The 14,992-nt window shown below is 40.3% G+C and overlaps 1 protein-coding gene across 1 annotated transcript in view; it reads left to right on the top strand.

The window, feature by feature from the left end:
* Positions 1 to 14,435, top strand: part of LOC146833606 (cytochrome P450 2D15-like) — a 565,139-nt gene extending 550,704 nt beyond the window's left edge. Inside the window, exons 8-9 of the mRNA XM_085601485.1 lie at positions 6,453 to 6,594; positions 13,880 to 14,435. Of these exons, the coding sequence (XP_085457611.1) occupies positions 6,453 to 6,594; positions 13,880 to 14,058 (321 nt within the window). The 3' untranslated portion in view covers positions 14,059 to 14,435. The remainder of the gene's footprint in view (positions 1 to 6,452; positions 6,595 to 13,879) is intronic.
* Positions 14,436 to 14,992: the final 557 nt, after the last annotated feature.

Below are 14,992 nucleotides of genomic sequence, written 5' to 3'. Positions count from 1 at the left end.
TGGGAGGGTGAGGATGCATGAGAGGGTTAGAGAGAAGAGCATAAGTGGACATGACTGCATTTTTAAGCGCAAGATACTTGCAGGCAAAAGAACGGGGGAGATGGAAGTGTTGGCTGAGAACGGAGAAGGATAAGAAATCAGAATTAGAGAAGAGTTGAGATACCCAGATTAAACCCCTCTGTCTCCAGGTTTTCCAGTAAAGGGGCTTGCGATTGATGGTTATACTGTTGTTGTGCCAGATAGTGGAGTTAAGAAACTCTGTTACAGAGGAGGGGGGACCTGGGGAGGTGGAAAGAAGCAACTTGGCTGTAAACTTGTGGATAGGAATGGAGGAAAAGTGAGGCTTGCGAGAGAATGAGAGGTATTCAGCAAAGGTGAAGGGGGATAGGGAAAGTCGTTCAATGATAACCCATAAGGGGGACGGCTCAGCAGGGTCTTGCAACCAATGGGAAGCTTGCCGCAGAAGTAATGCCTTGTGGTAAGCGGGAAAATTCGGAAAGTTAACTCCACCCTCAGACTTGGGGAGTTGCAATCTGAACAGGGACATACGTGCTTTTTTGCCGGACCAGAGAAAGGAAGAGAGAATAGTGTTAATTTTCTTAAAGAACTTAGCAGGGATAGGGATTGGGATGTTGGAGATGGTGTAAAGGACTAACGGGGAGAGCATCATTTTAATCGTATCAAGACGGCCCCACCAGGAGAGGTATAATGGGTGCCATCTGGAAGTGAGGTCGGATAATTTCTGGATGCATTTATTGAGGCACATCGAGACAGTGTCAGAGAGGGAGGAAGTAATGTGTAGACCTAGATATTTGATGTGTGAGGGGCTCCAAGTAAAATTGGACGCCATAAAGTCCGGTTTAAAAGTGAACTTAGTAAGGGGTAAAATCTCACACTTGTCATTGTTTAGCTTATAACCTGAGATCTGAGAGTAGTCATGGACTTCAGCTAGAAATGCGGGAATAGAAGATGCGGGGTTAGACATGAATAATAGAATATCGTCTGCGTAGGCAGCAAGTTTAATGTTAGTGTGGGAGACTTGGAAACCGTGTAAGTTGGGATTCTGACGAAGCTTTGAAAGAAAAGGTTCCAGGGCCAAATTAAAAAGAAAAGGGGAAAGAGGGCATCCCTGACGAACGCCCCTGCCCAGATTGAAAAAAGAGGAAACTAGACCGTTGGCACAAACCGCCGCTCTAGGGCTGGAATAAAGGAAGGAGATAAAAGAAATAAAACATGGGCCAAATCCAAACCATTTGAGGGCGGAGAAAAGGAAAGTCCACTCCACCCTATCGAACGCTTTTTCTGCATCTAGGGCAATGGCTGCTAGGGAATGTTGGAACTGTGGAGATTTAGAAAGGACATTAAACAAAAGTCTGGTGTTATCTGTGATGAAGCGACCTTTGACGAAGCCAGATTGTTCAGGGCCTAGCAATTCGGGAAGATAGGGGTCTAATCTAATGGCGAGAGATTTGGCATACAGTTTATAATCAATGTTGACCAAAGAAATTGGTCTGTAATTCTTACAATACTGGGTGTCTTTGCCTTCTTTGGGTATGATACAAATGTGGGCGTCTGAGAATGTACCTGAGGAAGAGCCATTTAATATGAAGGAATCAATAAGGGAGTGGAGTCTGGGCAACAACAATTTGGAGAAATGCAGATAAAATTCAACTGTGAATCCGTCTGGCCCAGGGGCCTTGTCCTTCTTGAGTGACTGAAGTGCTGTAAGTAATTCATCACTGGAGATTGGTGATTCAAGGGCGGATAAATCAACAGGGAAATTGGAAGGTGGTTGGATGGTGGCAAAGAAAGTAGCAAGAGAATGAGCAGTGGGGTGCGTCTCAGAGGAATAGAGTTTGGAATAAAACTGGGAGAATTGCTCTAAAATCTCAACATCCGTATGTTTTAAAACAGAATTAACATCGTAGACAGATTCAATATTCAGTTTGTTTTGTTTGACTTTTAAATAATTGGCTAAGACCTTCCCCGCCTTATTTTTACCTCCATAGAATTTAGAACTGGATTTCAACAAATACAATGAAGCATCCTCAGTGGATTGTTTGTTATATTGCATCTTAGCGGCAATGAGAGCAGTCAGACTTTCTTGCGAGTGGGATGTATAGAAGGAATGCTCTAACTGTTTGATCGTACAAAGGAGGTCACTGGTGCTTTTACGAGCATTCTTGCGTTTAGTAGCTACAAAGCTGATAATAAAACCTCTGGCTGCTGCTTTATAGGCGTCCCAGACAACGTAGTTAGGCATAGTGGGTGTGTCGTTAGTGGTGAAAAATTCTGTGGTGAAGTCTACAAAGGAGGCGGAGAATTTGGGATCGAGGAGTAAGGTGTTGTTGAAGCGCCATCTCTTTGGTCCAGTGGACTTGGGTAAGATGTCAATGTTTATCAAAACGGGGGCATGATCAGAAAATAAGATGGGGCCTATGTCAGCGTGGGTGAGGGATTGGGACATATGATGGGAGAGGAAAATATAGTCAATACGTGACTGGGAATGGTGAGTCGGGGAGTAGAAGGTGAATTCTTTAGAAGTGGGATTGCAGAGATGCCAGGCATCAATGAGTTTATGTTGGGATACCGCTTGAGCGAAAAGCTTGTGAGATTTATTAGGGATATAAGGTGCCTTGGAGTTTCTGTCTAAAAAAGGATCAAGGGGTAGGTTACAATCACCTGCTAAAATAAAATTATCATCAATAAATTCAGTGATACGGGAGGCCATTGCGCGCCAAAAAACCTGATCACCACCAGTAGGGGCGTAGATATTAAGAAGGGAGAGAGGGACGCCTTTTAAGGAGAGTTTGACGTACAACCATCTACCTTCAGGGTCTGACTCAGAAGCTAAGAGCAAATGAGCAAGAGATTTGCGAACCAGTACAACCACACCATTTCTTTTACCATCACCCGGAGATGAAAATACAGCACCCACCCAACCTCTCTTAAGTTTAGCAGCTTCATCGTCAGACAGATGGGTTTCTTGTAAGAAGGCAACATCTACATTTAATTTGGCTAAATGAGAGAGAATTTTTTGTCTCTTGATAGGAGAATGCAGACCTTTAACATTCCAGGATAAAATTCGAACTGACATTAAGGATTAATCAAAAAGTGGGCCAATTGGAGAGTAGGACAACAAGGAAATGCCTCGGAGCAAGCAAGGGCACAAGAAAGAAAAAGAATGAGGTGAGAGCTGACGCGATGGAACAAGGAAAGAAGAAAAAATGAGAGAGGAACCAGTGAGGCCATAAAAATAGGAAAGAGCCAAGAAAATAGAAAGAATGGTAAGAAGATACAGTAATTCTGAAAAATAGTGGTAAGTAAGGTCCAAGGGAGAATCAAATAGGTAAAGGGAGATGAATACGAGCAAGAGAACCAGTATGCAGTGGGGAGAAGAAGGAGTGACGAAAGAGAAATGGAGGAGAGCCAAGGAAAAGGTAACGACACCAATAAATCTGAAAGCAACGAGGGAAGAGGTAAGATAAGAAGATATAGAACATAGCAAAACATGATAACTAAGGAATAAAGGGTACTTACGAGGGGTAGCAAGGGAAAAATACAATCAGGAACTGGGAACAAGCGGAAACACACGTGGAGATGAGGGGAGGGAGGTAGGGCCAACTGGGAGAGGCAAGGCATTCGGGGTGAGGGAGACGTCCAACCAGAGATAACACAACGGAACGCAAAACAATGATCTGTGAAGGGAGAAAAAGAACATGGTTAGAAACTCGAATACAACGAAGATAAAAAACAAACATATGGCCAACTGAGGAGCCAGAACAACACTTTCAGACGAAAAAATGAAAAATATAATCTTAACTAGAAGTCATACAATCTGAAGAACCTGCAAAAAATGAAAGGATTAAAGCAGAACAAATTAGAGAGTCAAATCGCAACTACGAAAACAAGTCATGGTGGGTGGGAAGAGGGACCAGCTATCTCCATGTCAGGTTGACCGCAGGAGTTCAGGAAACTTCGAAGTCGCGCAGGATCCTCATATGTCGTAGTCTTGTTATTATGAGTGACCTTAAATAGACAAGGATGAAAAAGTCCATATCTGGCACCAATGGAGCGGAGGTCAGGTCTCATATCTAGGAAGGCCTTGCGACGGTTTGCAGTGGTCCTGGCATAATCCTGCGCAAAGAACAAAGTGGAGCCTGACCATGTGAGGCGAGGAGAGGCTTTGGCGGCTAAGAGGACTTTCAGCAAGTCTGTGTACTCTAGAAAGTACATTATTACACCTCTAGGCTTCGTTGACGCGTAAGGAGAGGAGGAAGCTCGACCAAGCCTGTGGGCACGTTGGATATTCAGTGAAGTGTCTTCAGGTAGGTGAAGAAGCTTCGGGAGAAAAGACTTGAAAAAACTGATGGGATCATTTCCCTCACAACCCTCCACCAAGCCATAAAGACGGAGATTGTTGCGTCTGTTGCGATTTTCAAGGTCCTCCACCTGCTTCTGAAGGGAGGAAATCTGCGTGTGCATGTGGGAGACATTGGACGCGGATTCCTGAAGAGAGGAAACGTCGCGTTCCACCAACGACACTCTTTCGTCCATCGAAGCCCAATTGTCAGTGAGAATCTGCAATTTAGCATTCGTCTCCTCCATGTAAGGGCGCAGGGCCCGTATCTCTTCGAGGATTAGCTCCATTGAGATGGGCGAGGAGGACTTAGGAGGCGAAGGCGGGTCTTTCTTTAACCTCTTAGAGTTCACTTTTGCCAAAGGCTGTGAGGAGATGTCCGCAGTTGATGTCATCTCGGTTGAAGATAAAGACTGAGAAGCCTCCAGATGAACCAATGCTGTGAATAATTTGGAATTCTTAATATAACTACGTTTTTGGACTTGACTGGAGCAATGCGCCATCAGCACACTAATGGAACGTGAGGTCAAAAAGAAGAAAGAAATATCTTACTGCCCAGCTGAAAAAGGACCAGGGAGCAAATTAAAAAAGGAAGGGAAATGCCAGGCCACAGAATTGGAGTAAAAAATGTTGGAGGTTAGAGTCATAAAGATGGCCGCCATATATGAGGAAAATTGAAAATTCCAGTCAGCTGAAAAAAGGCAACGGAAATAATCATAGTTGAAGAGAGAAGAAAAAAGTCACCTTAGAGTGCAGATTATCCACATCTGTGCTTCAGGAGGTGCTGGGGACAGTAGTATAAGCGTGAGGCGCCCAGGGGATCCATGCGCGATAAGGCGCGCTGCTGAGGCGATCACGGGCGAGAGTAAACAAGATGGCGGCCGCGGCCGATAACGAGCCGCGACCGAAAATAAAATGAGCTGTAAGTCCTAAAATAACTGTGCCTCAGCGCCAAAAAAGGATCCTGGCATGTTCCGACAGGGAAGACTGCCCTTTGTTGGTGGAAAATGAGGCGCGAACCGCCGGTAGACCCTGGTATGGACGGAGCTCCTAGCCGAACGCCGCCATCTCCTTCGGGCGCCAAGCCACGCCCCCGGAGTCCAACTCCTGACTCTCAAAAATTGCACCCAAGTCTAGGAGAGTTGTCTGAGAGCAGTTTCATCACCCAGGTTGGGAGTTATCACCAGTTAAAGTGAACCATGTGTTTCATTTCAACTGGAGACCAGTGGCAAATGTGTTTTGGCTGGACTTTAAGGTTCATCAACCCCTGTGTCCAAAGTCACCCCACCCTGACTGTGGACTGAGAAGTGGCCCCATGAAGAACCCCATCATCAGATCAGCATCCTCAGCATCCTTCACCATCTTCAGCATCCTGTGTCCTTTTCATCAGGAGCACTCCATAGAAGTCAAAGGCAGTTTGCAATTAAAACCTGGACTGGACGGAGATTGCTATGAGTGTGAGGGAATTGCCCAAGTAAGCCTCATTGGCTCCTGTGACTTGCTCCTTGCTGGAGTTGGCCGCCCAAAGGGGACCAGAGTAGTTGTTTACAACTTTACAAAAGTATTCAAAGTAACCACTAACCACGGTAGTTGTCAATGCTTGTTTGTGATTTGAAAGAAAAGCAGTGGTTTTATATTTACTTAATAATTTATGCATTTTTTTTTCTTTTAGTATCAAGAAATTCATAAAAATAAAACCTTTTTTTATAAATTGGGGTCGTATTTCCTTCATGTTGTTTTCTTATTCAACTGTTTTGTTACTCCTAAATGCTTTATACTTTTTCCTTTGACAAAAACAGACTGCCTGAAGCCACAACTACACAAGGTTGTGCTAAGGTTTTGTAAATGAGCCTGACTGGACCCAAGACAGACTTCTGAGTTTATTACATGGTGAGGTTGCACAACCACACTATATAATAAATCACTTTTCTCACAGTTATCCCTGAACTGAGCAGTGTAGTTTTAAAGTTAAAAGAGCCTGCAAACCAGAAATGTTCTTTGTGTGTTGTCCATTTAGCCTTTATGTTTTCCTGCAGAAATAGAGAAAAAATGCATCACCTACATGGTTTAACACGTCAGTTTTTACTTCTAGGGCACAATGCTCATGTTCAACCTGTCGTCCGTCCTGAAGGATGAGTCTATATGGGCAAGGCCATACCAGTTTTATCCAGAACACTTCTTGGACGCAGATGGTCAATTCATCAAACGAGATGCCTTCATGCCTTTTTCTGCAGGTAAATACATGCTTGTTAGGCTTTGCAGATGTAGATTAGCACAGTCTGGTTGATAGAGGAAACTTGTCTGATATATAGGCTAGGTGACTGTAACATACATTTATTTGTATATGAGGACAATGATGCTCATATTATGTGCATATAAGAAGGCATAAATAGATGACATCGACACAGAGTATCCAATTGGTGAAAGATGTAAAGTCCTCTGAGTTTAATATTTTTGACAATCCTACTATTGCGAAATGTCCTTTTAGTCGCCAAGGTAAGTAAGTACATTGATAAACACACTATATAACCACAATCACTTATGTTAAAAAAAGAAGACTAAAGAATAAATACATGCCTGAAACTCGATATGGTTGCAAGAACCCATGTATAGCCATAAATCAGACTTTCACATGGCCAGGGTATGTTAGAATATTGTTAGCAAAAATATTATTTAAGAGAAATAGTGTATCCTAAATATTGTTTACCAAAATATTGCTCCGTTGAGTGCAGACTTCTATTACTAACTTTAATGGTGCAATATGTTTACAAATTATATTTAAAACATGCTATTTCTATCTAACAATATTTTGGTTACAATGTCGTAGAGCAATAACAGCTGAGATTTGTTATGCAGGTAGGAATTATAAATAGGAACTGCCCTGCCATCTATTTTTTCTGGCAATATCCTTGAAGATGTTGAAGACATAATCCCACCATGAGCACCTAGGTCATGCATATGTAAAGTATTTTTGATACTCCTTATGAGACCTAATTTGAGTGGTACTAGGGCTACCAGATAAGTGGACCCCAATGGTAAAGTATGATTAATTTATTCTAGTGTCATGGGTCCAATTTTCTATTAGAACCAATTAAAATAACAAAGTTCTCTCCTTTAGCACACAATCCTATCAGTAACAATGCAGAGAGTAGTCAAATGCTAACTCAAGGAGGTGATGAAAGTATAGACAGTCGGAATATAGTACGGCAATGGCATACCTCTTCATAGTTGAAGGTTCAGTGCTTGGCTTTTGACAAAAACAAAAACAGAACTCCTCAGCTATGTCCTTGCCAGAAATTTGACCTCAAACATTATCATAGTGCCAAAGATTCAAGTGCTAAGTTTTTATGTGTTTTTGATCATTTTCCTACATTTTAAGAATGGAACCAAGATCACTTTGTGAGCACCGTACCAGGATAAATTATCATTGCCCCATGAACAAATAGGGATAATTTGCAATGAGAATGAGTTCTGGCAGTAAAAAGCACAGGGCGTAATCTCTTCATATAGTTAAATGTGGCCATCAGCCTGCCACCGGTCTGAAATTTGATATACTGTTTGAAGTTGCCATGTTTTCATGAGATTTCCAGTACCTGCTATAAAATCTCTCAGGCCAATGCAGTGCCCACAAACTCTCCCAAAAATAGCCAGAAGAGCCCTACAAAGCTTAACTTATAAACAGTAACAGAGAGGTGAATTGGGCCATGTCTATTTCTTAATGTCTATACACAATACTGTTGTAGTCCACTAGTCCAGTGACTACTGTTGGCTATTACTAAATCTGGTGCACATTCACTGTATTCACCACTTGAGCAAAAGTTAATTCCCAGCACTATATCCCAAATCCACCAGAAATGGTTGGATTTTTACAGTGCCACGGTACCCATTGGACTAGAAGCTGGGCACATGCAAAGTTGGTGTCAAGCCAGTCATGGAAGCATGTACCAGGAGCTTAAATGTTTATAACAATGGGTCAGATTTGGATTTGGTCAATTGTTCTTTGACGATCTGCCTCTCTGATAACCTTAGACAAGGAGGAAGCCAATGAATGGTTGCCTCAAGGAAGGAACTGAAGGGTGTTCACTGGTTACCCTGAAGGACACATGGTTCAGGGATAAATGAACTGCATAATCATCTGACTTTCAAGTGCTTTTTGCTGCAGCAGTTTTATGCAAGTTTATCAGAGCAGCTAGCATATGTGTCTCATCTCAAGAAATAGTAGATAAATTACACGTTTTTAGGAATATAGCAATATCATCAGGATGAATATATTGTGGTTCATCCAAAAGCTTAGCATAGTATTTCATAAATTCATCAAATGTATCCTAACCAAAAATGTAAATGTTACCATCTAATTATCTAGTAGCATATATTTAGTTTTTTATATTTTTTTAAGGACAGATAAGTAGCTAAGAGCTTTCAAGATCCATTATACTTAACACTATACTTAACAGGATTATTAGAATAAATTTAAAATATTCACAACCTTATAATTTGCTCCAAAGATATAATGGTAGAATTAAATAATTTATATACATGAGACATAATCGAAATTTGGGTGACCCTGACACATGCAGTATATGTAGAACACTTTTAGGCGAAATAATTATTAACCATTAATTGCAGACAAACAGCATTCAGTCTCCATCTTTGAGCATTCGTATTGTCTTCTCATTCGATATGTATGAGATCAATGAATGATCCAAAATATCTATTTTCTTGATTCTGAGTGTAGAAATTGATTGGTATAAAATTCTTAATCAAAACTTTCCCTACTGTTGCACTCACTGGAGTGGGAATAGTAAATTTTACCCCTCTGCTATCCAGCATTTTCCCTACTGTTGCACTCATTGGAGTGGAAATAGTAATTTTTACCCCTCCACTATCCAGCACTTTCCCTACTGTTGCACTCACTGGAGTGGGAATAGAAATTTGTATCTCTTCACTATCCAATACTTTCCCTACTGTTGCACTCACTGGAGTGGAAATAGTAATTTTTACCCCCCCCCCCCGCTATCCAATACTTTCCATACTATTGCACTCACTGGAGTGGGAATTGTAATTTTTACCCCTTTGCTATCCAATATTTTCCCTACTGTTGCACTCACTGGAGTGGGAATGGTAAATGTTACCTCTCCGCTATCCAATACTTTCCCTACTGTTGCATTCACTGGAGTGGGAATAGTAATTCTTACCCCTCTGCTATACAATACTTTCCCTACTGTTGCACTCACTGGAGTGGAAAAAGTAGTTTTTACCCCTCCGCTATCCAGCACTTTCCCTACTGTTGCACTCACTGGAGTGGGAATAGTAATTATTTCCCATCCAGTATCCAAAATGTTCCCTACTGGTGCTCTGTTTGGTGTGGGAATAGTAATTCTTACCCCTCCGCTATACAATACTTTCCCTACTGTTGCACTCACTGGAGTGAGAATAGTAATTATTTCCCATCCAGTATCCAAAATGTTCCCTACTGGTGCTCTGTTTGGTGTGGGAATAGTAATTCTTACCCCTCCGCTATCCAATACTTTCCCTACTGTTGCACTCACTGGAGTGGGAATAGTAATTTTTACGACTTCGATATCCAACACTTTCCCTACTGTTGCACTCACGGGAGTTGGAATAGTAAATTTAATTATTCCTCTATCCAACATTTTCCCTACTGTTGTATTTATTGAATTGTGAAATGTACGTTTTATTTTTTTTTAATAGTTAAATGTTTTAATTAATTATAGAATGGTTATTTTTTTATTTTAAATTATTGAGATATGTATATTTTTTATTTTTATATAATTTGAAAGTTTAAAACTTAAATAAAGATAATAGTTAATAAATTATTTTAAAGTAAATATATGTATACGTATATATTATTATGTTTGTGTCTTTATATTTTTTTAAATTAAGTTTATTTTTTATATTTAGTTAAAGTATAATAAATGTATTTAATTGTGTTCAAAATTATATTAATATTTTTTAGATTTAACATATATTATTTTATTTATATTGTTAATTCATATTTGTCACATCTATATTTTTCACTTCAATATTTTTGTACTTACCTGTTAAGGTATTGGAGTCGATATTTTTGTAGTCAAGTTTTTTTTGGATATTTAGAACATCGATGTTTTTAGCATCAATATTCGATCACTGAACCTTTTTCCACAACTGAAGGAGGGGGTAAGGAAACTCAAGAGGAAAGATCAGAAATAAAAGCTCTGATTTGTGAAATATCTGATATACTTTCCAAATGGAGGGCAACTTCAGATGGACAGTTACAAGATTAATCTTATGAGTGATGGGAAAATGACCTAAGAGTTAGGGATCTAAGTTAAATCAACCATGGTTAGGTAGCAATAATCATGGTGATAAATCAGATGTTCTCATTAATGACACAATCAGATTAATGTTATCTATCTTTATCTAAAAAAAATTCTTATAGTCTTAGGCTGCTTGCAGATTTTCTTACCTAGATCCCTAAATGCAGCCAGATTTTGAAACACGTTAGAGACAGCTTATCTTAAAGTTGGTGATCTAATTAGTTTACAGCCATGTCTTTGATGGAACCCTTGCATACAAAACAAAGGAGTAACCTTTTTGGCACCCTGAATTCTATCATTATAAGCAAACTAGGCGTAAGGTAGGTAGTTCCCAGTTTTGTTGTAGGATGTCTTATGAAAACATGTGCGGTTGCATTGTAATTGTGTTTTCGGACCGCTGACCCACGGTTGGTCGGTCTAGTAACCGCAGGGATGTTGGTCATAGGAAACTCTGAACGGCATCCTAATCAGCCCTATAGTGTTGAACAGAAGAAATACAGCTCAGCCATTTAGTGCATGCTTTTCAGTCAATTGTTTAACCTTCTCACTGTTTATGTTTTGCTTTTTTCAACAAACTTCATCAATAAAGGTTGAGATTACATAGATTACTCGTTGAACGAGAATGATGGCTTGAGTCTCATATTCTTTCTCCCTTGAATACCTCCTGGGCAAAGAATATGCTAAATGCTTTCGATTGTAGTGAAAAAGAAGTAGGCCGAATTTACTTGCCAACTAGTCCTACAGTCGATAAGGTTTTTAAGTTCCTATGGTCAGTTCTGATCTCAAACGTGTGTCTGCCACGCACAAGTGTATGTCTCCCATCCATGCCGGCTGCTTTCATTGCTAAAAGTTCTCTGTCTATCATGGAGTAATTGCATTCAGCTGAAGAAAGTATGTAGAGGGATTAAAACATAGGGTGTGCTTGGTTCATCATTCTACTCTTGTTAATGTCCTTCCCTTAAATGAATTTTGAGGCACCAGTTTCAACCGCAAATATCTTGGTTGTGTTTGGATGCCGGAGAAGTAGTGCACCAGTTAGGACAGCCTTTAACTTCTTAAATGTCTTTCCTGTTCGAGAATCCCAGCAGAATCCATTTTGTAATTGTTCTATATTTAGGATTCTGGTGATTTCACTTTACAAATCATTGCTAAAAAAAGTTACAATTCCCATAAATCTGATAACAGATGTTGATAGTCTTTCCATCAAAGCCAAAAAAGCTTGGGCCCATTGTTAGTCCTTCAGGAGTTAAAATATACCATAAATATTCAATTTCTTCAACCCCAAATTGGCACTCCTTGGGTTTACAGCTGAATTGATTATTCAAAGATGACATAAAGGTTCTTGAGCATGATTTTAATGAGCTGGTGCAGTCTTGAACAACATCAACATATCATCAAGTTGTATGATGACAAATATATTTTATATATACGAGAATACACTGTCCGTAAATATACGGAATACTTAAGGGGCATTGCTGAATCTGTAGGGACTGACCAAGTATTCATAATGCCCAAAGGATGTCCAAAAAGCTATCTCCTATTTATAGCCACTCCTTGCAATGAATAAAGCCCCCCTCTGGATCTAACTTGGTAAAGATCCAAGATCCTCTGACAGCTTCTAAAATATCCTTCATAAAATGTAATTCTAGTTAAAAATCAAATCACAAAATGAAATATAAGTGATTACTTGTAAACGTTTATGCAATTTATGGCAGAATGAGGACCCATTACTTGCATATATATTTTCTAGCCCCACTTCTTTCAGTACTTAAAGACTATTATCTTAGCGGTCTGAGCATCATTTGAGGCTGAATACATTTTAATTGTGACCATATGCTACCTGTTCACAGAACACTTTGTAAGGGCATCCCATCAGGGAGTGAATGAGTGGAAAGTAGCAGGCGATTAAGTGGATTAGTATTGTGAAGGTACCCTCTATGCCTCATGCCTGACTTCTTTTAGCACCATAAATGGCAGTGCTTCAAACAGACCTACAGAAGATGGCTACTGTTGATGGCAACAGACGGTGCACATGGGACTCCCTGGAAGTGCCTGAATGCCAGTATGCATAACGTGTAAAAGAGCTTAGTCTGGAGACTGAGAGGGAGTTCCCAGGGTGTACCCTAAGAGAAGTATTTCTCTGTGTTACTGAGTCAGTTGGTGAAAACATTGATTGATAGAAAAGAGGCCCTCTGCTGTTACCACCCAATGAGTGCATCTGCCCAGATTTTTTCTTCAGAACTGTGACCTTCTCCACTGCATCAAAGAATAGGACAGAAAAGCACTTGATGTTCTTGGGATGCTGGTAGATGCCTCTTGTGATGTATGTTCCCACTCTGCTCTGATGTACCACAGCAGCCTTGTGATTTGTAGGTGATACAACACAGCACAGAAAACCAATAAAAAGATCAGTAGGTCAGTAACATCCTTCAGCCACCAAACAGGGCAGTCTGAGTAGCTTAGCCACACATAAGTAATGACCCAAGAGAATGGTCACACTCCAGACTTTGTTACTGGAAATCCATGCCAGGGCTTAGAGCAATCTGTTTGGTTAGAACACGCAGAGTCAAGAGTGTGAGAGTAGCGTACTTTGATTGTCCACTGAAGTTCACAATACCTTCCTCCTACTTTACGTTTCTCCTAGCAGAGTAGGCATTATGATCACGCCCATGGCAGATGGGATTTAAGCCTAGAATCAGTGTAGAGGTACCTTTTTTGACCTGGGCTTCTCAGGTACATGGGTAAAGGGGCAGTGAAAACTGCTAAATGCTCCAACTGGCATGGAAGACCTGCACCAAACTGTAAACAGTATTAAAAAGAGCCTCTGTGACAGCTGTTCCTGCCAATGCATTAGAAATAATTGCTAGCTTGGCCAAAGTTTAAATTAAGCCCACTGTTTTGCAATTTTTCTCTTAGCTTCCATCAAGTCTTTTGTTCTTTACATCTTATTTTTATTGTTGGTATTAAGGGGCGGAGCATATGTTAATTAACGCTGATAAAAGTGAAAAGAATTTGAACGCTAAGCACAATTTTCTGAAAGATTAATAGTAATACTTTTAGGGCACGTTATTATTACAATATTATACACTGTTCTGATGCTTGGTTAGATGGTGGAAAGGTATTATCCCACAAAATATTAAAAAGCTTCAGCTTGGTTTCACTTTTTGAAATATTTCTTTTCACTTTTACCCTTGTCTCACAGGACGCCGCGTCTGTTTGGGGGAGCAGCTGGCCAGGATGGAGCTCTTCCTCTTCTTCACCATTTTTCTTCAGCAGTTCACGTTCTCCATTCCAAGGAAGCAGCCAAGGCCAAGTGAGGAGACCATTGATAGTATCATTAGAGCTCCCACGCCTTACCAGTTATGTGCCGAAGTAAGATGAAGGAACATCACCCTGCATGCCAAGCATCTCACCACGATGATATCTGAAACAATGAAGTCATAGGTGGTTCTTCCAGGAAATGATATCTGGAGTTTAAATGATGCACCCTTTAAACCCCCCCCCCCCTTTATGTTCATGTAAAAAGAGCATGCAAATTTGAAATGATGATAAAATAGGAGAGCACTTAACACACTTGAGACAAAATAAATAATTTTATTTTGGAATATAAAAATGTAAATTAAATGTAAACCATACCTTTGTTGGCATATTGTTTTGAAATTCCATACTGAAATGTATATTTCCTGTCTGTGAATATAACATAATGAACATTTGTGGGCTTGTGTATGATTTGAATTCCTCATTAAACGAATCATGGAACATTTGGTTTCTCCAGCGTTTTAAATTGACCTTGACAGATGAATAGGCAGTAACTGAGATTTTCATACATTGCTTTTTTTTTATTGACCTCTTTTTTCATGGCCTGGTAAGAATTATATGGGATCCCCGGTTTATTAAACAATGTTTGCTTTATAGCTGGCAGCAGCTAAAAGTCAAATAAACCACCAAGAGCTCTTGTTTAACAATTGTTGAGGGAACCATTGTGGTGAGTCACTGGCAGCTAATTGTTTAGTACACACCTTAAAGGTGTGCTATTTTGAACTTAACCCATTATAAAGCTTTTCTCCAAGGAGAAACATTAGGGGGCATATTTCCTAGACAATGTCGGAGCGCGGGGCTGCACCAAATTTGGCAGTCCCGCGCCGACATTTCCATAATGCAGGGATTCACCATATTGGCAACAATACAGCGCACCCCTGTGTGTGCTGATGCTAAATTTAGCTGCCTAGCGCCAATGCCAGCACCCTTTCACCATAGTGCAAGGGTGCCTGTGATGCAGGGAATAATTGTTCCCTTCCTGTACATAAACAATCCA

The sequence above is a fragment of the Triturus cristatus genome, chromosome 4_2 (genome assembly GCF_964204655.1).
Source record: "Triturus cristatus chromosome 4_2, aTriCri1.1, whole genome shotgun sequence".
NCBI classification, from domain to species: Eukaryota; Metazoa; Chordata; class Amphibia; order Caudata; family Salamandridae; genus Triturus; species Triturus cristatus.
The sequence above is the reverse complement of the archived record's forward strand: the minus strand, read 5'-3'. Positions and strand labels throughout refer to the sequence as shown.